At 46.2% G+C, this 20,852-nt stretch overlaps 2 protein-coding genes across 3 annotated transcripts; one reads left to right on the top strand and one right to left on the bottom strand.

Moving 5' to 3' along the window:
• Positions 1 to 20: 20 nt before the first annotated feature.
• LOC134015249 (serine/threonine-protein phosphatase 6 catalytic subunit-like) lies at positions 21 to 3,092 on the bottom strand. Its single transcript, XM_062454652.1, has 7 exons — positions 2,817 to 3,092; positions 2,322 to 2,417; positions 2,148 to 2,213; positions 1,633 to 1,774; positions 1,403 to 1,482; positions 1,037 to 1,246; positions 21 to 906 (listed from the first exon to the last, which is right to left on the bottom strand). Exons 1-7 carry the CDS (start codon positions 2,889 to 2,891, stop codon positions 658 to 660), a joined length of 918 nt encoding a protein of 305 aa, XP_062310636.1. The 5' UTR covers positions 2,892 to 3,092; the 3' UTR covers positions 21 to 657.
• Positions 3,093 to 3,986: 894 nt separating this feature from the next.
• On the top strand, positions 3,987 to 20,843 carry si:ch211-158d24.2 (multiple epidermal growth factor-like domains protein 9). 2 transcript variants are annotated; one of them, XM_062454318.1, is made up of 6 exons: positions 3,987 to 4,679; positions 7,707 to 7,905; positions 14,760 to 14,899; positions 15,815 to 15,964; positions 18,175 to 18,444; positions 18,574 to 20,843. In XM_062454318.1, exons 1-6 carry the CDS (start codon positions 4,115 to 4,117, stop codon positions 19,089 to 19,091), a joined length of 1,842 nt encoding a protein of 613 aa, XP_062310302.1. In that variant the 5' UTR covers positions 3,987 to 4,114; the 3' UTR covers positions 19,092 to 20,843. The 2 variants fall into 2 exon arrangements, with proteins under 2 accessions (XP_062310302.1, XP_062310301.1); XM_062454317.1 differs by having other exon boundaries at positions 18,172 to 18,444.
• Positions 20,844 to 20,852: the final 9 nt, after the last annotated feature.

Below are 20,852 nucleotides of genomic sequence, written 5' to 3'. Positions count from 1 at the left end.
ACAAAACAAAAATTGCACAATCAAACTAGATAATAATTTTATTATGAAACATATTAGCTTTGACAAGTTTTTCAGATTCATACCATGTATTTATTAATGCATCACAAGACAGCACAGTGCATAATTTATTGAAACATATGAGCATAAAATCAGTAATGCTGAAGTGCAATTTTAATTGCAGTGCTACTCTTTTACACAATACATACAACTTGATACATTTTCAATACAAAAATAACAGTAAACGTTATGAAATAACAGCAATTCTATTGAGAAAAAATGTGCCACCAATAAACCGGCAAATGTATAAATTAAGTTTTTGTGTACCACTAAATTTGAGTGTGCCACTTAATGAGTGAACCACAAAATTTGTGGTTCTAAACTTTAGTTAGCTGGAAAGAAAGGCTTTATTAAAGACTTAGTTTGTTTATATACTCAGTCAGCTACAGTGAATCTGAGGAATCGCCTAAGTCTGATACTTAAATGGTATTAACAGTGCATTTTTATTGTCACCACAAGCCGAAATGTAAATATTCCAATACGGTATTTACAAGTAATAAAACCAAATTTGACAGTTTCACTGACGTATATTTTTCTCTGACAAGAAAAACAATGTGGTGAAAATAAGCGTGGCTGAAGCAAAAGACAGTAGAGATGTGTTTAGAGAAAATATGGTGTTGTCGTCCTGGGTGGAATTACCCTCTCTGAGTCAGGCACTGCCCTAAAAAGCTTAGGCTCCCTCGTGTTGGCATCTTTGAAGACCATGATAGAAGCAATATTGCCGCAGCGATAGCAGTAATTAGGAGCCGACCAAACGGTAACTAGCTTCTCATCGAACATGAACTTGTAGCCTTCATGTACAAGTTGATGTGCCCGGCAAATCAGCTTCAAGTTGTTGATGTGAACAAACTACATATAAAAGGGGGAAAGGAGGAGAAAAATGAAGATGAGAAACTTTCTCCTATATGAGACGACACTTCTATTTTCTCACTGATATGAAAATTCATTAGGAATGCTTTTGGAAAAACTAAAATCTTACCTCGTTTGTGACCTTTGCTCCAAACAGCCACCCAGCTCCCCTGGGGCTAATGGCCCAGGTGTCTACATCCTCTGGGTCAGACCAGACCAAGTCACAGAAAGCTCCTTTATGGGGGATTTCCTGGTTACGCTCAATGGTTCTGATTTGATCCAGAGTCTTTATGTCTGGAGAGAGGCCGCCATGAACACACAGGATCTGCTCATCCATCAGCTGAAAATATCAAACATACAATTATTATTTTCATATCACGCTTGACCAGGGAAAAAAAACCTTATTGTTATCTTGCTTTGACACTGTGATAAAGAAGCTTCCATTGTACTAAATAGATATGTATATTTATTTTAAATACTTAGAAACTATATTTACTGCAGCAACTGTCAGCATGTCAAACACTTTGGTACAATAACGCCAGGCGTTGGCATTTCCATATTTGGTTTGGCATTCATCTGTAAGACAAAACACACATCTAAATAAAGACTCACAAAAAGCAACAAGGACTATAAAAAAACAAGCATATCCGTGTAATATGCACATCAGGTACAAGTCAATCCGACCATGAAGTCAGTGCCAGTCTGTATTGAAAATCGTAATCTCACCGTAAAAGCCATAGACTTGAGTAATCTGTCTGCTCTCATGATTCCCTCTCAGTAATGTGATACGGTCTGGCCACTTGGCCTTTAACACCAGCAGGTACGTGAATGTCTCCAAACTGTAATATCCTCTGTCGACAAAGTCACCCTAAAGAGATGAAAAACACACTGAAATTAATGATCAAGTATGGTGAAATAATCATTATATAATCAATAATGTTAAGTTATTAACCCTTGTGTTATCTTCGGGTCATTCTGACCCATCAGTCATTGTGACCCACCTTCGTATTGCGACAGATTTACCGCATACAAAGACAAAGTGAAGCATTTTCTTTTAACAGCTAGGCTGTCTCAGACCCCCCACATTGCAAAGGTTAAAAGAAAATTATTTTAATTTGTTTTTGTATTGGGTAAAATTGGGTAAACACAACGATGGTTCGTTATGAACCTTTGGGTCATGTGACCCGAAGGCAGCACGAGGGTTAACAAGTCCAAGAGAGAATAGCTGAATGCATACGCACCATGAATATATAATTTGTGTCAGGGACCTGTCCTCCAGTTCTGAATAATTCGCACAGATCATAAAACTAAAGGTAAAAAAATTATTTAAAAAAATAAGCGAGGTTAATTTCTTTAACCATTTTAATGATACAGATGTATATATGTAAGTGTGACTAATGCATTTCACTGTTTACCTGTCCATGTATATCCCCACACACTGTCACTGGGGTGGACACAGGCTGGACATTTGATTCCTCGAGCAATAGGTCGCAAACATAGTCACATAATCTCTGAGGGGAGGGGGGAAGAATACGCAAAACAATGGTTCATATTTATCATTAATAAACGTTCCAGAAAAAAAAGCATGACATGCCTCTGGCTCTTGTAGTTTATTGCTAGGTTAGCTGGACTAGTTGGCTTGTATTGTATTTAGCAAACCCTGTCAGGAAGTGACAAGAAATCAACGTTATTACAACTAAGCATCGCTTTAAAATTTAAACTTTACAATATAAATATGAACATTGGTGCTTGATAGTTATAAATACAGTAGCTACCGTTCGCTACTGGCTACTATTACTAGGAAGTGAAGTTAGCTAGCTCGCTACGCAACAAACAATGTACTTGCCTGTGCGTTATCCTATGTAGCTAAAATACTAGCTCACAGACTGTGAATGCAAGGGCATAGATACCTTGAGATCGTTTTCGGGTAGGTATTTGCACTGCTTTGCGATCTCTGCATATTTGTCCAAATCTAGTGGCGCCATTGTATCTGTTCCTGTCAAACTAGCTAGTGCAAGCTAGGTCAACTACTGCTGTCAAATCACGTAGAATGATGCTGCTGCTGGTTGACTTGAATCTTACACTTGGTTTAATATACCTGGGCTGCCCGGCACACCGCCGGTATTAATTAAAACCTGTGGTTCAGACACCACTGGTTAGTTGTTTATATTTGGTTCGTGACGTACTTTTCATTTCTCCGATCATCACCAATGTTAAAATCAATTAATAAAAATGTTTGAGTCGCCCACTGGTGGCAAGTCCTGCTTTCTGTCTGTAGAGGAAGAAGCACATTTGGACGCACCGCGGCGCACTCACACAACTGACAAGTGTCTTTGAGCATCTAGGCCACTAAGCGACACAAATTCAAGTGGGTTCAAATTACTTAATGAAAAATACATGTTAAATGTTAAACGCAAATTTTCAAAATTAATTGTAGGCTACAGTATCAAAGATCAGATTTCTTTATGGATAACAAAGTGTGTGTAGCCTACTCTTCAGCCCAATTACAATATTTTCATTAGTGACTGAATGTGAAACTCCAGAGTCTAATGCCTAGAATAAAAGTCAAAGACCACAATAAAAGTCAAAGTCTGACAAAATTCACGGTGATTCATGAGTTTATTTTATTGAACCAACTCTCCAGTTATTAGCCTATGCACACTCATTGATGTATCGTCTCATAGCAAAAAAAAAACAAAGGTGTGAAAGGCGGATGCGCTGCCAGTTTAATTTAACATAGGCTGTAAATGACTCTGGAATAACCTTTTGGGTATGTGTTGAAAGTGTTGGAATGAGTTTGTTTAAGGCCAAATCTTTTAACTATTAACATTTTACTTCAAGAACTGAAATCATCCGGAAAGATTCAGTCGGAATTAGAATGTTTTTAATATCTGACTTATTGAAAGCCTGTGTGGTTTTCGCGTTTCGGTAACCACAGATGATCTAGTGGGCGGAGTTTTTGAATACAACAAATCGGATACAACCATAACAACGCCCGACACCTCCCCGAAAAATCCTATTGGCTAATGGTTATGGCAATCCAGTGATTCGTGATAGGTTGCACCGAATGTGAAACACGGGAGCCGCTTGATACAACAATCGTACAGCCGCCGAGGACATCAATGGTGGAGTACGCAAACGAGTCCATTCAGGGAAAGGTCTGAGAAAGACCATTATTAGGGCTTTACATGGAGAGCTGAAATTAAGTATGAGGTTAACGTCCTTAATGATGTACAAATCTCCGGCTTTGCTATTTATTTTGTATGTGTATATTGGATTTTCTGAAGCCGCACCGCGCGTCAACCCCTACGATGCGTCGTCTAATGTTATCTCCAGGAAACCTCGCTCAGCCTCCGAGACTCTGGAGTCTTATTACACCATCATGCCTAATCGCTTACCTGAGGACAGATTTGTGCTAGGCCCTTTGCCTGGGCTTACACCTTCTCCCAGCATTGCTTCTACCGGCGTGACCAGCAATACGAGACCTGTCTCTGCATCTCATGTCTCGGGAACCGCAACCACCTTTCAGCCACCGACAACAGACCCAACTACACCGAGCATAGAATCTATATCAACAACTAGAGACCAAATAACAGCTTTTATCTCCAGAATATCTGGTTCTAGCAAAAGATCCACTGATGCACAAACATCAGTTTTTCCCCCTGAAAAAATGATGCAGACCATGGTCTCCATGGTTTCACAGCGTACCACAAATGATGCATGGCCTGCAGATATAATCGAAACACATGTTACCTCAACCGAGAATAGTCAAGGTGAGTTTGTTTTATATTATATGAAATATGCATGCATAACGTTAAGATGTATCTCCAAACCACATCTCCATTTGAGAGAAAACAATACATTCTCTCATGCCTCAATGTATGACGATAAAAAAAATTATCTTCACAGCACGTTCACGTTTCAAAATGGTTGCAATACCAGTTTCTTTTATTATAAATACTTAACTACTGTAAGACGCTTTAGTGCTCTCCGCACCGTTTTGACGCAGGGAATGCGGCCGAATAATCTGTCAGATTGCAACAATGGATATGCTACCATGTATCATGGACGGCTTTATCCCTCCCAAATGATCTATTTTAACCTTCTGTACAGTCGTGGGAACGTTCATTGTACATGCAATTATTCAATGTAGTACATCTAGTGTAGCCTGCAATTAATAATAATGTGAATAATAATCCAATTTCAACCACTTTGAACAGGGCCTTTTATTATAGGAGCTGACATTGTGCCTCATGCAGCTGGGAGGGGGTGGGGGGTGATGGGGGTCTACCCCGTTGTTTTGTCTATTTATCCAATCGCCCACAGTCCTCCTCTCCACAATCAGGAAGCGCGTTCTATCAAGGTGTTTTCGTAGTCGTTGGCCCACTAAATTAAGCCCAGGAGCCTCTGCTTCGACAGCTGTTTGATCTCATTGTGTCTAAAAAAACATCCATAGAGTGAAAGGGGTGAGGGGGGGATATACCGCATCCAAAATGGCCAGTCCAAGAAGCCCCAGTGCCTTGCTTCACCTCTCTGCCTCATGTATTAATGTGCATTGATGGGCTCACTGACTGAGCCTCTGCTGCTGACAGAAGGCTGTTTACTCCTGTAAATATGGAACACTATACATTCGCCGCTATACTGGGGACTGTGAGAGTGTGTCTTATGCTGTGTAGTCTGTCAGGCCTATTTGCCAAATATGAACCCAAGTCTTTGTTAAGCTATAAAGATGACTCTGGTACAACTCAGATGACAATGTAAACAATAGGTTCACCTTGGTGAATGCCTCACCTCGAACAACTGTCTAAGGATCTGTGTCATTGACGTGCGCCCAAGTGTTCCTCCTTAAGTGTCTATGATTTCTACCAGTCATCATTGTGGAGTGCATACTCCCTAGCCTATTTTAAAACTAGGAATTTGTATTGAAGTACAAAGGTATGAAAGGGAGTTAGATGACCAAATTTTCCTGTTCTTTTGTAGCATAAACACTGTCATTGAGGGTGTGTCAAGCGAAATAGAGTAGTCATGTTACGGAATTGTTATTATTTCTTTCGTCACATGTCTGTCTGTAGCATACCTGAACCGTGCAACCACACTTGCAGGTTACCTAACTGGGAAAAAAACAACCATGGGCAGGTGAGGTGGAGATCACTTGCTTTATTTTCCCTCCAAACTGCACCCACAGTTTCTGTTAAAAACCATACCAAACCAGTTTGGTGGTTTAACCAATTGTTCAGCCTGGTTTCACCAACTTGAATTGAGCCTGCCTATTCTAAATCTATCCTTAAGTAAGACCAGAGAAAGGTTTATATTTTATAATTACATTTATTTTTATATTTTGGGATTAGGCCTAATGAGGGGAAATATACCTTTTTGTCTTCCTTTTACATTACTTTAATCCTATCCTCCAGACTAAAAAGACCACCTAAAGAGTGTGTGTGTGTGTGTGTGTGTGTGTGTGTGTGTGTGTGTGTGTGTGTGTGTGTGTGTGTGTGTGTGTGTGTGTGTGTGTGTGTGTGTGTGTGTGTGTGTGGGCGCAAGTGCTAATCTGAGTTGCACGAGATCTCACTGTCCAGGGGTAGATCCTGGCCGACAGTTCTCTAGTGGACATGGCTTCTGTGAACAAGTGGAAAGCCAACAGGGCTGTCCAGGCTTGCATAACCATGCCCTTGCACTGTTACATAAAGGTTCTGTAACAGCAGCTAGACATTGGGAAACCTAATGTTTACAGCTAGATAAAATGACATTAAGCAGACTTTGATTTCCATAGCAATCCCCAAAATATTGCCAAACCTGTCTCACAACAGAGACATACTTCTGACCAAGCAACGTTTCCTTTGTTTTGACACACAGTTCTAAATCTCATTAAATGTTAACAACCTCCAGGAAAGATAGATAGATACAAACTTTATTGCCACACAACAATGTTGGTGGTATTCTTTTGTCATAGGTAGCAAAGTACAGGATAATCTATAACAGTCTTATATTGTAACCATAAAGGTAAACACATGTAGCCATAAGGACATTCCTTTACCCCTAACATGATGGTCATGGTCACAAATAATTTCAGCTGTATGTTTTGTTTCTTCCGTGACCGCCGCCATGTTTCCATATCGGCAAACTACCTCCATTCAGAAATGATTTACAGTAGACTGTAGGTCACAGTGCTGTTTGGCTGTCACCCCTATGAGTTACACTTAGAGCAACCTGTCTCCTATAATAATAGACCAGAGCTCAACAATCCACCAAGGGGAAACTTGGAATTTCCTCATGAAGCAGTTGAGACCGCTATGCCTCAGTACAAAACCACAGGACCGTCTCTAGCACTTCTCTGCCCTGCCCCCCCCCTCTGCATCTCTCTTTCTCTTTCTTTTTCACTGGTAAGCAGAGCACAGTGAGAGAGAGAGAGAGGGGGGGGGGGGGGGCTTGAAACATCTCTGTGGCTGCTCACCACACCAAACCTGAGCTTGGATGAATAATAGATAAGCCGTCAGCAATCTACAGGGTCATCCACATGTCTGGCACATCCTCCCCCCTTACGACACGCAGTGTGAATTTGGATAATGATGCTCTTCATGAATTCAACTTGCATTGCTATAAAATGTTTAAAAACGGTTGTGGTTTAATTGCCTTTAACAGTTTTTATGTGTGAATGTAAAATCTCGACGCATGGCTTCATAGGCCGGGATCCGATGCATAGCCCGCACAACGCATGCATTGAATATCGTATCGGTGTGCGGTCAGTGTTTTGAACGCAGTCCTCTTCTCCTCCCCCTTTTCTTCTTGGTCCAAATGTGTAGAGGTTCTCTGCAACTGCAGTAGCGAGGGGGTCCTGGACCCAGACGACTGTGACCAGAGCACGGGCCAGTGTGCCTGCATGTCGGGGTACACTGGCCTGCAGTGTGAGGACTGTGAGGAGGGCCACTTCACCAACGGCACCACCGGCTGCCTCCCCTGCGGCTGCGACTCCTTCGGCGCTGTGAAGCCCCTCTGTGACAGGTGAGAGCGTTCACAACCTCACACACACACCCACACACCACAGGGACTTTGACACGATCATATCGCCGGGCCAGTCATAGCCAAACAAGTCTTATCTAGGTACAGGTCTGGGATTGAGATGAGGAATGTTGAACTGTATGAGCGAAGGGTGTTGTGGTGTTTGGCTGCTGGCCCCTGAGCATTCTGTTTATCTCCTCTGAGTCATTACCCTCCTCATCTGGATCAGTAGCAGAGCCAGTGAGGCCAATAACCGCCCCCGCCCCCCCCCCCCCCCTGGTCGCCGGGGACACTGTGGAGGTCCGCTCTCGGTTTCATTTCGAGAGCCAAACCAAACACGCGCACCATAACTTACATTGAGTTTTTCTGTTTATCGTAAGAAGCTCGACTCAGAGGAAGGCAGTGTGTGTGGGTTAGGAACATGGTAAAAATAGCTGCTGTATTTTTGCTTCTAACCATTGACAGGAATGTGACTGGTCAGAAAGAATCCATGAGGTATATATGGTGTTGTGACATGTCAACGACAGTGAAACAACTCCGAAGAACAGACTGACGTTAAATCCAGATACACATGGTGTTATTATTGAAGAAAACCGAAGCATATGACATGCATCATCATTGCTTAATCTAGTAATGGAACGATGTGCAGTGCAGTAAAACTCAGATGAAGTGGATAACGGGGCATGGGGCGTTTGTGGCTCCAAGCCTTCACACGCAAGCATACATATGATCCTTCTCAGACAGTCTGAGCCTACTATAAACAGTGCTAGCCAAACTAGCGTAGCACAGCCTAGCTCGCTCAGTGGGTAATCACTATGATTTACACAGATTAGCCAGCTCAGAGACCCCCTCCAAGCTTCAGCTTTAGGGAATGTCTCTTATTTAGTGACAGGGCGTCAAGCCCACATATTGCGCTTATTGTCTCGTTCATCCTATAATTTGATGGAGATATAAATGCATTCGCTGAGGTTTGTTCAGCATACCACCAGGTCCACGTGGTACTGAAACCACAGAAGAAGAATGAGATTAGATTCATTGTATCTATCATGCACTGGTTCAGCAACATTCAGCATACACACTTGAATTTGAATGGAATATCCAGACTGAATTATTTTGCTGGTTGACTAAATTCTTTATAATATTTTTATCAATATTTTATTGCCGTGGGATACCCATAATATGTTTTCCAATGTATTGTTGGTGTTTAGCCAGTATTGTAGTAAGAATCCACTATTTGGCCCCCAGCCTACTTGGCCTGCACTGTCCACCATGTTGGAAGGAGGCAGCCTTGTTATAAATCACTCGTCTGTAAGAGGCAGAGAGTCTTACTGTGTCCTGCTGTGCACTTTACCAAAATACATCCACAGGGGGCCCCAAAAAAAAGGAAAACAGCCGTGGTCTATAGGGTCTGTTTGTCACAGCAACTGTAACTGACCGCCACTCAGGGCCTCAGGTTGATGATTTGCTCATACATTTACATTTACATTTATGCATTTAGCAGACGCTTTTATCCAAAGCGACTTCCAAGAGAGAGCTTTACAAAGGAGCATAGGTCCCTGATCATAACAACGAGATAGCCACAAAACATTGCGAGTAGCCAAAACATGAAGCACACATTGTGAACAACCAAAGTAAGTGCCAAAGGGAAGAACCACAAGAGCATGTAGTTAAACAAGTTACAATTAAACAACATGAACTGCTATAAGTGCAAGTGTACCTGTGAAAAAAAACAAGCAACAATAATAAAAAAACAATATATCACAGCGAGTACAAACAATTTTAAATCAGTTACCACTAACCACAAGAGCAACAAGTCTCTGAGCAAGAGTCATTGTGATCCTTGAGGGAACTAACATCGGGTCAAGCGAACCATTCCTAAGTACCGTTGTACTCCCGGAACAAGTGCGTCTTGAGCCTTTTCTTGAAGGTGGAGAGACAGTCAGTGTCTCTGATGGAGGTGGGGAGTTGATTCCACCACTGGGGGGCCAGACAGGAGAAGAGCTTGTGTTGGGACCGGGCGGTCTTGAGCGGTGGGACCACCAGGCGGTTGTCTGAAGAAGACCGTAGGTGACGGGTGGGGGTGTAAAGCTGCAGGAGAGACTTGATGTAGACGGGTGCAGTCCCGTTCACTGCTCGGAAGGTCAATACCAGGGTCTTGAATCTGATACGGGCCATGATAGGTAGCCAGTGGAGAGAGATGAGGAGCGGGGTAACATGGGAGCGTCTGGGTAGATTGTAGACCAGGCGGGCCGCTGCGTTCTGAATCTTCTGAAGAGGGCGGGTTGCACATGCTGGGAGACCAGCGAGCAGCGAGTTGCAATAGTCCAACTTGGAGAGGACAAGTGCTTGGACTAGCAGCTGGGTGGAGTGCTCAGACAGGTATCTCCTGATCTTCCGGATGTTGTAGAGGGTGAATTTACACGACCGGGAGACTGCAGCAAATGCTGATAGCTCATGCTGATAACAAACAATAACGACTGAACCTATGAACATCCTCAGGAACCAACCGCTGATAGCGAATGACACACACTGTTCGTTAAGGGTCGACTAAAGTAGGTTGTAATGTTCTCGTGTGGAGACACCAGGACGGGGAAACGAGTCAGAACCTGCCAGATTCCTGCTACTCCTCTTAGTTTGGTCTCATTCCTCAGGGAGTCGAGGGGCACCGCTCACGCTCAGCTCTGTTTTACTGCTCCCAGCTAAAAGGGGGGTTTTGTTGTTCTACGTTTTCTCACAAGCATGACTGAAGATTATGATGGCCACTTTCACTATTACAGTATGTGTACAAGGGGACTTTATTTAACAGACCGGTAGCAATTAGGCGTTCAGATGATATGAGACCCTCTACTTTATTGTCTGCTAACTGTTGCTAAGAGATTAAAATGTGTACCCTTCTGAGTTCATGCATTTATACATGGCAACTTTACTGGCAATTACCTCTCGGCCCACATTAACTGGCATTGCTCTGTAATCTAATTTAGTCCATTCGGCAGATAAATTGGAAATTAGGAATGTAATTTGTCAGTATTTTATAAACAAACGTGGTCTGGTTGAAATTGCATCCTTCCACCATAACAGTTACAGTATATCAATAGTTTATTTGGGTCAGTCCTTCCAGGCATCATTTGCAAAGCTGCACATCATTTTTTTTTATCGAATGGTGCCACAGTTGGTAATGAAATATTGATTCTGGGTGCAGATGTTTCCGTCTGGTCCTTTGGTCTCACTGTCTCACATGCAGTAGCCTGATTTGAATGATTGTCAACAGCCCTTTCTCTCTTACATGTAAATCAGCCAGGGAATCAGGGAAGCCCTGTGGCACTCACGCCCAAAATGTTTTCTTACCTGTGAAAGGGTCGTATCATTATTAACCAGTTTGTCAGGGTCAACACAGGTGTTTGGCACCATAGCATAGCTTTGTTGGCTACATTGATCTAAGAGACCTTTAGCTAATATCCTATCCTGAAGTAACTTAATAGCCTCACTTTATAAGCTGTAGTGTGGTTTTTTCTAGGGTGCTACGAAGAGCACAGTAGTGAATCCGGTAAGGTGGGCACCTGCTCCAGTTCCACAGCTGGGTGTTCTGACAGAAACACAGGTGGTTTGTTTTGCCCGCTAACTCGGGCCAGCTGCAGGAGACCACACACTGACATAAACGGTCGCCGGCGTCCAAGCCAGCGTGCGCGACCACGGGCCCAGTGGGGCGGCTTTGTTGCCGCGACGGCAGGAGCGAAGAGGCTTCTCTATGACCTCCAGCACATTGTCAGCTGCGTTACATAACTGACCCACTGTGTGATCCGGAGCCCCACCTCCCTCCCCTCTCTAGAACGAAGCACAACTCTTGGGCCTTGTTGTTCTCTCTCTCTCTCTCTCTTTTCTTTGAGTAGTTGGCGCTGGCAGCTCAGACAGCCAATGGGCCCCGCTTAGAGTGGATCAGTGTACATCTCTCCTGTCGGCCTCACTTCCCCCCTAGGTGAATGACAACTCTTAAGAAGAGTCTCTGATGTCTCCTGCTTCCCTGGGGGCTAGAAGGCCACTCTGCCAGGGGGGGCTACTATGTTCTCAGTCTATTGTGATTCCCCAGGCATGCGCAGAGCATGTCCGGCATTACCATGGCAGCAGCGCAACGGAACAGGGTTAAGCCTCGTTTGCGATGTAATACTGACCTACTTAATATGCAGCTCTAACGCAGAGCGGTTGGCCCCGTCAGAGCCTTCAGCCTAGCGAAACCCTAACCAAAACAATAACAAACCCCTCCCCCCCCCCCTCTCCCCCCTGTCAAAGTGGAGAAAACACAAGTCTGCGTTCATGAGGCATGAACAGGAACCTGGGATTACTGCTCATTGTGAGGGAGGGACAAGCCTTATAATAATATCCAGGTCTTAGCTGTCTCTGGAATGCACAGTGTCCACCCCCCTAACCAGCCCCTTGGCCCTTTCATGCCTCTGGTTGATACTGTTGTGGGAGCAACTCAAAAAGGATCCCTGTAGGCCTTGCTCCCCCGTGTTTCCGTCTTAAGTCGGGGGGGACAATCTGTTCACTGCCCGTATCCGCCATTTGTAATGCCATGCCGTAATAAAGCGTTGGTGTGGGAGAGGCTGGAAGCGTCCCATAGATGGTAGGTTCTGTGGCGTTGTCCCAGGCCGGGTCCTGGGCGAGGGCAGCCAGAGAGAGATGAGGGAAGCGGGCCATCAATCTGTGCTCAGAAGGGGTGATGCTGTCGTGTGCGACACTGTCGCTGTCCCGGTGAAAACATATTAGACTCTGAGATTTTCTCACCATCTGCTGTCTTTGGCGAGAATAGAAAAGCCTCTTACATCAGAGAGACTGAATCACTGGAACAGACGTGGGGAAAGAGCGTCTACATTTCCTGTGCGTTTTCTTCACCAGGGAGGGAGGGAGGTGTGGGGAACAGCCATACCGCGTTCGCCGCAATTGGTTACGCAACTCAGGGGAGAGGAGAAAAAAAAAAAACAGCTCGGTTTTCGATGTGGCCAACCATATTTCAGCACCCTGTTTTGCTGTTTTGGGGATTGTTGTTCCCAGAAGTGATAATGGGGTCATGTGACGGTGCGCGTGTCCTTTGTCTACCCCACACGTGTTGGGATGTGTGTCTTTGTGTGAGTCTGGGGCCCATACAAAGCTGTTGATCTCCTCGCCATGTTCTCAACAGTGCCCTTACGCCCCACTTGGCATTACCATTGAAGCGTCTTATTTGCATCAAGAGCAGTGGTCTACCCAAGCCTGGCCTCATTTGAATCAGGCTCACGCGCACACTCAGGGAAATGCACTTGCTCCCTCTCCGACTAGAGTTATTGAAAGTAATCGTCTGCGTTTACATTGTATCCATGTTGATGTTTCCGGCCGGTGATAAGGGCTGCTCGGGCCTGACTCACGGCTGCGTGTCCTTGAGAGTTTGAAATAAACCCTGGGAGCACGGGTCTGTCAGGCTGTAGGAGTGCCGGGATGTGCCCTCCCTCTGTGAACGAAGACCCCCCCTCTCCTGGCCGCGTGGGTCGGCCTGATGTATAATTCAACAGCAGCCCGTGTGTTTTAGTAGGCTAACCACGCAGCCCCGAGAAAATGCAGGTGAAACACAGGCAACTGTTGGCATTTGGACAGGACCCATTAGTGAATGAAATAAGTCATTTGGGAAAGCGTCCAAAGAGGTGGGGCGCTAAAGAGCTCACATCTAATTGGACTTAAGTAGGTGAGAGCAGGACTGGATAATCAAACAGAAAGCACGCTCCACTGCGATTGGTTATTTCCAGCTGATGGCAATCCTACACACAGCTCGACAAACACAATGACTCCTACGCACATTCAAGTGGAGCGGAGCTGTTTGAACCAATCCGCTATTACTTTAGTGAAAATGTGTTTTCATCGACGTTAGTGGTAAATCAGGACGACGTTTCATCTCATTCGCTCGCGTGTGTTTGTACTTCCAGACAACTGTAAACTCTGAGATTGAATATAAGCCCTGTAGGCGGTGACGTTTAAATGATTGATTGCTCGAGACGGATCTTTCGCGAGCCCGTTCTCTTTGTCATCCCAGCCGCTCCCTTTCTTCCGAGCCAGAGATGGGGCGATGGGGAATGGGCTTCTTCCTCCTCAGTCTCACTGAGAGCACTTGAGCCCCGCTTGAATCCCTGACGAGAGTCCCACAGGTGCCCTGACCCACTCAGCTCTCAAGGTCACGTTCTGTGATGAGAAAACCAGGCTGCAAAGAGGCCCCCGTGCCAAGGAAAGATTGTCACATGCCTGCCTCCCTGGTCTGTTTTTGTCAACAAGGCCTCCCCAGCCTTGGACCAGATGTTGTTTCTGAACCTTCCAGTCTGGGACTCAGACCCCCAAAAACAACCGTCCCTGCAGCAGCCCAAAACCACGCCAGACATGTTTGTGGAATTATATATGAAAGGTCTAGACAGCTTTGAACTGCAGGAGGATGGGAGGCTAGGCTAACCCATGACATAGTGACCAGCTTGGAGAGGGCTGTGCTTCCCACAGAGAGGAGGCTCTGGTGGACGAGGGCACCGAGTGTGAGTTATGGGGAGCAGATGGATTGATGAGAGAACCCACTGAAGGGGAACCTGCAGGAGCTCATGCGTGGAATCACCCGGAATCATCTGCTGCGAATAGAGCGCCATGGCTAAGCCCCTTTCCCCTATTAGAGGCTCTCTAGCTGAATACGGAGGCTTTTTTTTAACGAGCACGGAAAGTCTCTTTTCGAACAGATCAGGTCCTCTCCCCAAGCCTCGCTTCACCAAAGCATGAGGGAGTTCTTCTTTTTTTTTGGGGGAGCCCCGCGGTATCTGAAGGATGAAGTACTCACCTGTGTGTCGTTTGGTTTCTTCCAGCTCAGGGATGTGTATGTGTAAGACTGGCGTGTACGGGCCCAAGTGCGACGAATGCCATCCAGGGTTCTTCCGTTTCAGCAGCACGGGGTGCCAGCCTTGCCAGTGCAACAACCACACCAACTACTGCCACCCCCAATCCGGTAAGCAGCCCCCCCACACACACACACACACACACACACACACACACACACACACACACTGAAACCACACGGCCAAGCACAGCCACCACAGGTTACACTTCCTCCTACGGGCTATCAATCATGAACATGGGAGCGTGTGCTGTTCACCTCCCCAGAGGGCAGTTCTCTGAGAGAACACTCAAAGTTATTGAGAGGCCATGCACGGGGTAAAGGTGGGACTTGTCTTTTTTTCAAACCCCCATCTGTGATGAAGAGCCAGATGGCGCACAGGAGCCTTTTCTGGGATCAGAGGAAGAATGCAGTGGATTTACTGAGCTCCTGTTTGACTTCTAGTACCCCTATGAGCCTTCCCATACACAGTGCTATTACGTAAAGGGCACTGGATGCCAACACAGCAAAGTACACTTGTGTCTGCCCAGACAAACAGAAGTGACTCGTTGCGTTTGCATCTAAGTAGATTGTTTCTCCCTCCGAGTCCTTGTTAGTGATTGCATTGGCGTAATAGCCAGAGGCGTCCTTTACAGAAAGGAAGGTCGTGGGATAGAAAACAAGGCAGCAAATATCAGATATCAGGCTACCTGTGCTTAGTGTATCTCATAGACCACAGATGACTGCCTGGATTCACCACGGTTTCATTCTGCATCCACTCTACCATGAAGGCCGAGGCCAGTTTCTGTGAAAACCCATGAATGACAGATAAAAAGCTAGGCCTCAATCTCAGGTGTACTAATCTTGATCATATAAAGACCCAGACACAGGCTTTTACTTATGAAATGATTAATGAATCATTTTAAAAGGAATAATAATAAAACATGTTGCAACAAACCCGCTTGAGAATCTTGGCCCCAGGTGAACAATCTCCCTCCCCATTTCCCTCAGATTAAGTTCCAATTTGTTCTCTTGTTTCTTCTGCAGGCATCTGTCTGAACTGTCTGGACAACACCAAAGGACACAACTGTGAGGAGTGCAAGCTCAAGTTCTACCGGAGCCCCGGAGCTGCCCCGTCAGACGCTTGTGTCTCCTGCCCCTGCTCCAACACCAGCTCCAACGGCAGCTGTCAGTCTGGTGAGGATCCAGGACCCCCCCGGCCAGGCCCAATCAGTCCGCCCCTCACTCCTCGTCTGAGGGTCACATCAGTCAGGGCTGCGAGGGTGCTTTGGACGGTCGTTACTTTTCAGCTGACTCACTGTCCTGTGGGTAGCCTCGGCATCGATATATACATTCCGGCTGATACCAGAGCAGCAAATCTGTTTTATCTGGCAGATAAGATGCGTAACCACAGGGTATCGAAGGTGAAAAGTATTTTTAAGGGCAAGCAGATTTGGAAAAAAAGCATTGTTGTGAATTAGCCAGCAGAGGTTTCGCCGCGTATTGAATAGAAGTGGCACCTCAGCAGCTGGGGCCTGAGCCCTGAAGTCAGAGACACGGACAGGGCCCCTGTCACTTCCCCTCACCTCTCCCTCTTCTCACCTCTCCCACCCTCCAGCGGGACCAATCAGCATCTGCCATGTGACTTCTGACGGCTTCCCATTGGTTCCTAGTGGCCTGGCAACAGCCATGTGGAGAGGGTCAGAGGCTGTCAGGTTGTGTTTGCCCAGCCAGGGCCACGGGGCGGGGGGGGGGGGGTTATGCAGTGTCACTGAGCATGAGGCAGTGGGAGGGGAGGGCTGAGCTGAACATGGAACACACATGAGCACAGCTGGGCCACTTCACAGCAAGTCAGGCAGCAGCAGACCAGGGGGGGATGGGCACCGTGCAGCCTTCAGAAAGCTACGGTGCTGCCGTGTGTGAGGAGTCAGCCGAGATGTTCCCTGACAGCTAGCCCCATGAGATGAAGCCCGCAGATCTCTAAACTCTGTTAGCCTGGATGGGGGAAGCGTATGGAGGATGGGATGCATATGGAGAGAACTGTACAGGGAGATGGAGGCATGTGCCCCAGGCACAGGTTGCCCTGGCAACTGACAAATGGGAGGGGGGGGGGGGTTGGTACCACAATGCAGTACCATGTCAAGGAACTGCAGGAGGCCTTCCACATATGCTGATTGGACGTAGGGTGTTTGTCAATATGACATATTTTTATACTGTGAGGGAGGGGGCAATTACAGGGTGCGAGTGAGGAGCGCGTGCGGACGTAGAATGTAGGTCACACATATGAAATGATCCGTGCACGGCCTCTCTTTTCTCAATGGTACAGGATGGCTCGTCTCATTCATCCTTAGGCTAACAAAACATTGACTTTCCCTCTCTCTTCCAGTCTCTCTCTCTCTCTCTCTCTCTTCCACTCTCTCTCTCTCTCTTCCAGTCTCTCTCTCTCTCTTTCTTCCAGTCTCTCTCTCTCTCTCCACACATACTCTCTGAGCGAGAGCGAACGAGAGAACAACTGCAGTGAGAATGAAAGCTAGGCCTGCCAGGGTGCGGAGGGAAATGCAGCAGGGGCTGATGGGTAAATAACCAGGTCAGGTTCCATGTACAGGTCCCAAGCCCCGGTCCTGACTGGTTCACGTTTCCCTCCTGGTGGCCATGACACTTCGTCTCTCTGCTGGGCCCAACTTCAGCCCCGAGAGACCCACTGAGAATCATTTGAGAGAGTCAAGAGAGGTGTTGTTGGAAGTGAAACAGCGACATGAACCCACCATCGCTATGTGAGGAGCTGGCGAGCTCATTTGAAAGGTGAAGGAGACGTGTCGGGGCACGTTGCCCCCACAGGGCAGGGAGTGGAGGAGACGGGACGCTCGTCAGCGCTGCCCTCGGAATACAAGGTTCCTGTGTGGAAGCATCATATTACTGAGGAGCAGAGGGTGGGAGGGAACCCGACCCTGCAGGATATAGCCATGCGATGGTCATGAAGAATAATGGGGCCCTGAAAAACAGATGCGTTTTTTTTTTTTTTTTTTTTTTTAATTGAATTACAGTCGGATTTCACAGCCGTAGCTCCGCGCGTTTGTCAGATGAATCTTCCTGGCGAGTTCAGGCACTGTTTCCGAGGCAGGGTTCACATAGCCACTTGAGAATAGTCTGTCCTCTGTATCCCACATTGATTGGTTCTGCGTTGTCCCTCCCTTGTTCCAATCATTAACATGAGCCTAGTTTCCTTGTATGTTTACTGGAAACCGAGCTACTATTGAGGCTTGCCTCATCCAAGTACAGTCCACTCTGTCAAAAAGCATTCATATGGTACATGTACGCCCTCTAGTGGCAGAGCATGAACACAGTCACGTTTGTCTGAAGCTCCATAATAACTGTTTGTGTGTGTGTGTGTGCTTTTGTTTCAGCAGACTCTGATGGGTTCCCAGTGTGTGACGGTTGCCTTCCTGGGTACAGTGGTCAGCAGTGTGACAGCTGCAGCGCTGGCTTCTACAGCTCGGCTGGTGGGTGTGTGCCTTGTGACTGCAGTGGGAATGCAGACCCCAGAGGTCCTGCCCAGCCCTGCCACTCGGAGACCGGGCACTGCCTGAGCTGCGTCAACAACACCACAGGGCCTCGCTGCCAGCTGTGCGCCCCCGGCTTCACAGGAGACGCCCGTGCCCACAACTGCACCCGCCCAGGTAAGGGTTTTACCAGGGGAGAAAGACCGGCCTGGATCAAAACATGCACATTTCAGATGGAAAATTACGATCACAAAAACGTCATTTCGATCGAATGAACATGGTTAACTTTCGTTATTTATTTTTTAGCAACCCGGGTCATTCCAATCCCGGTAACCAGAACGACATCAGAAGCCCTTAAGACCACAACCACCATGTCTGCTACCCCTTCTACCACTATGATCCCCATCGTGCTCACCAGCGCCCCACCATCCACCTCCACCACCAACTCCACCCTGCTGAGCACCGCCACCACCCAGGCCCTGCTGACCAGCCTGGGCAGCCCCACGGACAACACCACGGCGGCCCTGACTGAGGTCTCCTGGACCCAGTTCAACATCATCATCCTGGCCGTCATCATCCTGGTGGTGCTGCTGCTCCTGGGCTTCGTCGGGGGGGTCTACACCTACCGCGAGTACCAGAACCGCAAGCTCAATGCTCCCTTCTGGACCATCGAGCTGAAGGAGGACAACATCAGCTTCAGCAGCTACCACGACAGCATCCCCAACGCCGACGTGTCGGGCCTGCTGGAGGACGAAGCCAACGAGGTGACGCCCAACGGCCAGCTGGCGCTCACCACGCACGCCCCAAACTGCTACAAGGCCTAGCCGCTCCGCAGGCTGGACGTCACGTGTACGACGAGAGACATGAGTACGTGGTTGACGACCTTTTCCGACGCTGCTGGACACACCAAACCCCAAAGCTTCCCAGTGTGACGACTCGGTAGCCAGTTGCCTCTGGCGCATCATAACGGTTTTGCATTAGGCCAGACATGACCAAACGGGTTCCGGAAACAAAACAACAACAAAAAAAGGGAAGGAATGTTGTTTTGAGTTTGTCTCTAATTTGATCGATCAAGCTCTTTTTTTTGTTGTTGCTCTTGGACACATCATTATTGATGTCCTTATCAGTTTGAATCAGGGTGTTTGAATTGCAACATCTCACACACACACCCCCATGTAACCCAGCCAAAGGTTTTTCCGTCCCCTGCTTGGCACCAAGCTATTTCCCATGGATTATCTGATACCCTTCCATCTCAAATAATGACGAACCTTTAGGGTTACTCAACGACCAAGTCATACTCTCAGCAGCAACATGCAGAAGACAAAAGAATGGCTAGCCTACACTAGCACCTGACTGGCACCTAACTGCAGGTAGAAAGTGGTATCATTACTGAAGATGAATGGTTTCTCCACATGAGAACACCAGTGAAAATGTTGTTGAAAAGTGTAGGGTGCTTTGCTTTAGATGTGCCCAGTAGAGTGCGCTGTTGCAGAGTTGGAAGGGTCTAGTTCCTGTAGGGTCAAGATGGGTGAGAGCACACAGATTCTAATGCAGCTTACTGAAGACCTCACCTGGAGACTAGCGTTTTACAACTTACAAACGATGAACAGTTTAAGTTATAACTTGAAGAGCGATCTGGTGGAGACAATGATTGTTATTTAATTCATTTTTAGTCATTTTTTATTTATTGTTTTAAGTTTTGTTCTGGGGGGGGGGATGCTGCACATGTATGGCGTGTTATTCATGGTGTTTTATCTTGTGTGCTATATTGAATAGTAATTGAAATGGGCAATATGTTTTCATGTACAGTACATGTCTTCTTGTGAGAGTTGTCGGGGAACATTTAAGACTGCTGGCTAACCTAAAAACATTAATGACCTCATCTCCTGCTCAGTTTCTCAAGTTTGATCCTTTATGAAGAGTTGCCCGGTCTTTTACCTTGAGTATTCAAAGAGGAGTGTATAAATTATAAAGCTGCCCTATCTTGTACCTAGCCTCTACCCACTTATCATTGTGGCTCATAACACCTTTATGGACTGTCACTTTTTCTCGTTCTTTCGTAATCTGAATTTTGGATCTGCAGGTCTAAGAAAGACATAACTCAACAGACGTTGATGAACCAATTTTCCAAGTAGTTACTGTTCATTTTTATTTTTGTCAGTCTTTGAATTCTGTATAAAAGAAATGGATGCGTTGCTTGCCACAATACTTGACAACATAATGACTATGTTTTCTAAGGGGCTGACGGCCCATCATTAAAGGGTTAGCTAGTAATGGAACACTCCTCAGGCACTGCTTCTGTCCCCAATGTGATAACTGTAAATATGCATAGGACATTGTACAGACGAATGTGAATAGAATCATTAATATTGTACAGGTACGTAGAACTAAGTACTCACTGAAGTCATTTCCCTTCCACAAGAAGGGTACATTTAGGCACAGTCCACAGAGTTGGGAATACAAGTTACTCTTTAAGATTCGTTTATCCTAACCTGCTGTTCTCAAATAGAAATGATGGTGTAAATACTACTAACTGAGATTTGTCTCAATCACAACATTAAATAAAATTGGATTTATTGGTTAGT

Source organism: Osmerus eperlanus, chromosome 28 (genome assembly GCF_963692335.1).
Source record: "Osmerus eperlanus chromosome 28, fOsmEpe2.1, whole genome shotgun sequence".
NCBI lineage: Eukaryota > Metazoa > Chordata > Actinopteri > Osmeriformes > Osmeridae > Osmerus > Osmerus eperlanus.
Note: the sequence above shows the minus strand (reverse complement) of the source record. Positions and strands in the feature narration are given on the sequence as shown.

Bases quoted from the DNA above. Each gene is read 5' to 3' on its own strand.
- si:ch211-158d24.2 (XM_062454317.1), top strand. From the start codon at position 4,115: ATGAGGTTAACGTCCTTAATGATGTACAAATCTCCGGCTTTGCTATTT. The intron at 4,680-7,706 runs GTGAGTTTGTTT...CCAAATGTGTAG, and splicing joins CTCAACCGAGAATAGTCAAG to AGGTTCTCTGCAACTGCAGT. The intron at 14,900-15,814 runs GTAAGCAGCCCC...TTTCTTCTGCAG, and splicing joins CTACTGCCACCCCCAATCCG to GCATCTGTCTGAACTGTCTG.
- LOC134015249 (XM_062454652.1), bottom strand. From the start codon at position 2,891: ATGGCGCCACTAGATTTGGACAAATATGCAGAGATCGCAAAGCAGTGC. The intron at 2,418-2,816 runs GTATCTATGCCC...CCCTCCCCTCAG, and splicing joins TACCCGAAAACGATCTCAAG to AGATTATGTGACTATGTTTG. The intron at 907-1,036 runs GTAAGATTTTAG...TTTTATATGTAG, and splicing joins GAGCAAAGGTCACAAACGAG to TTTGTTCACATCAACAACTT.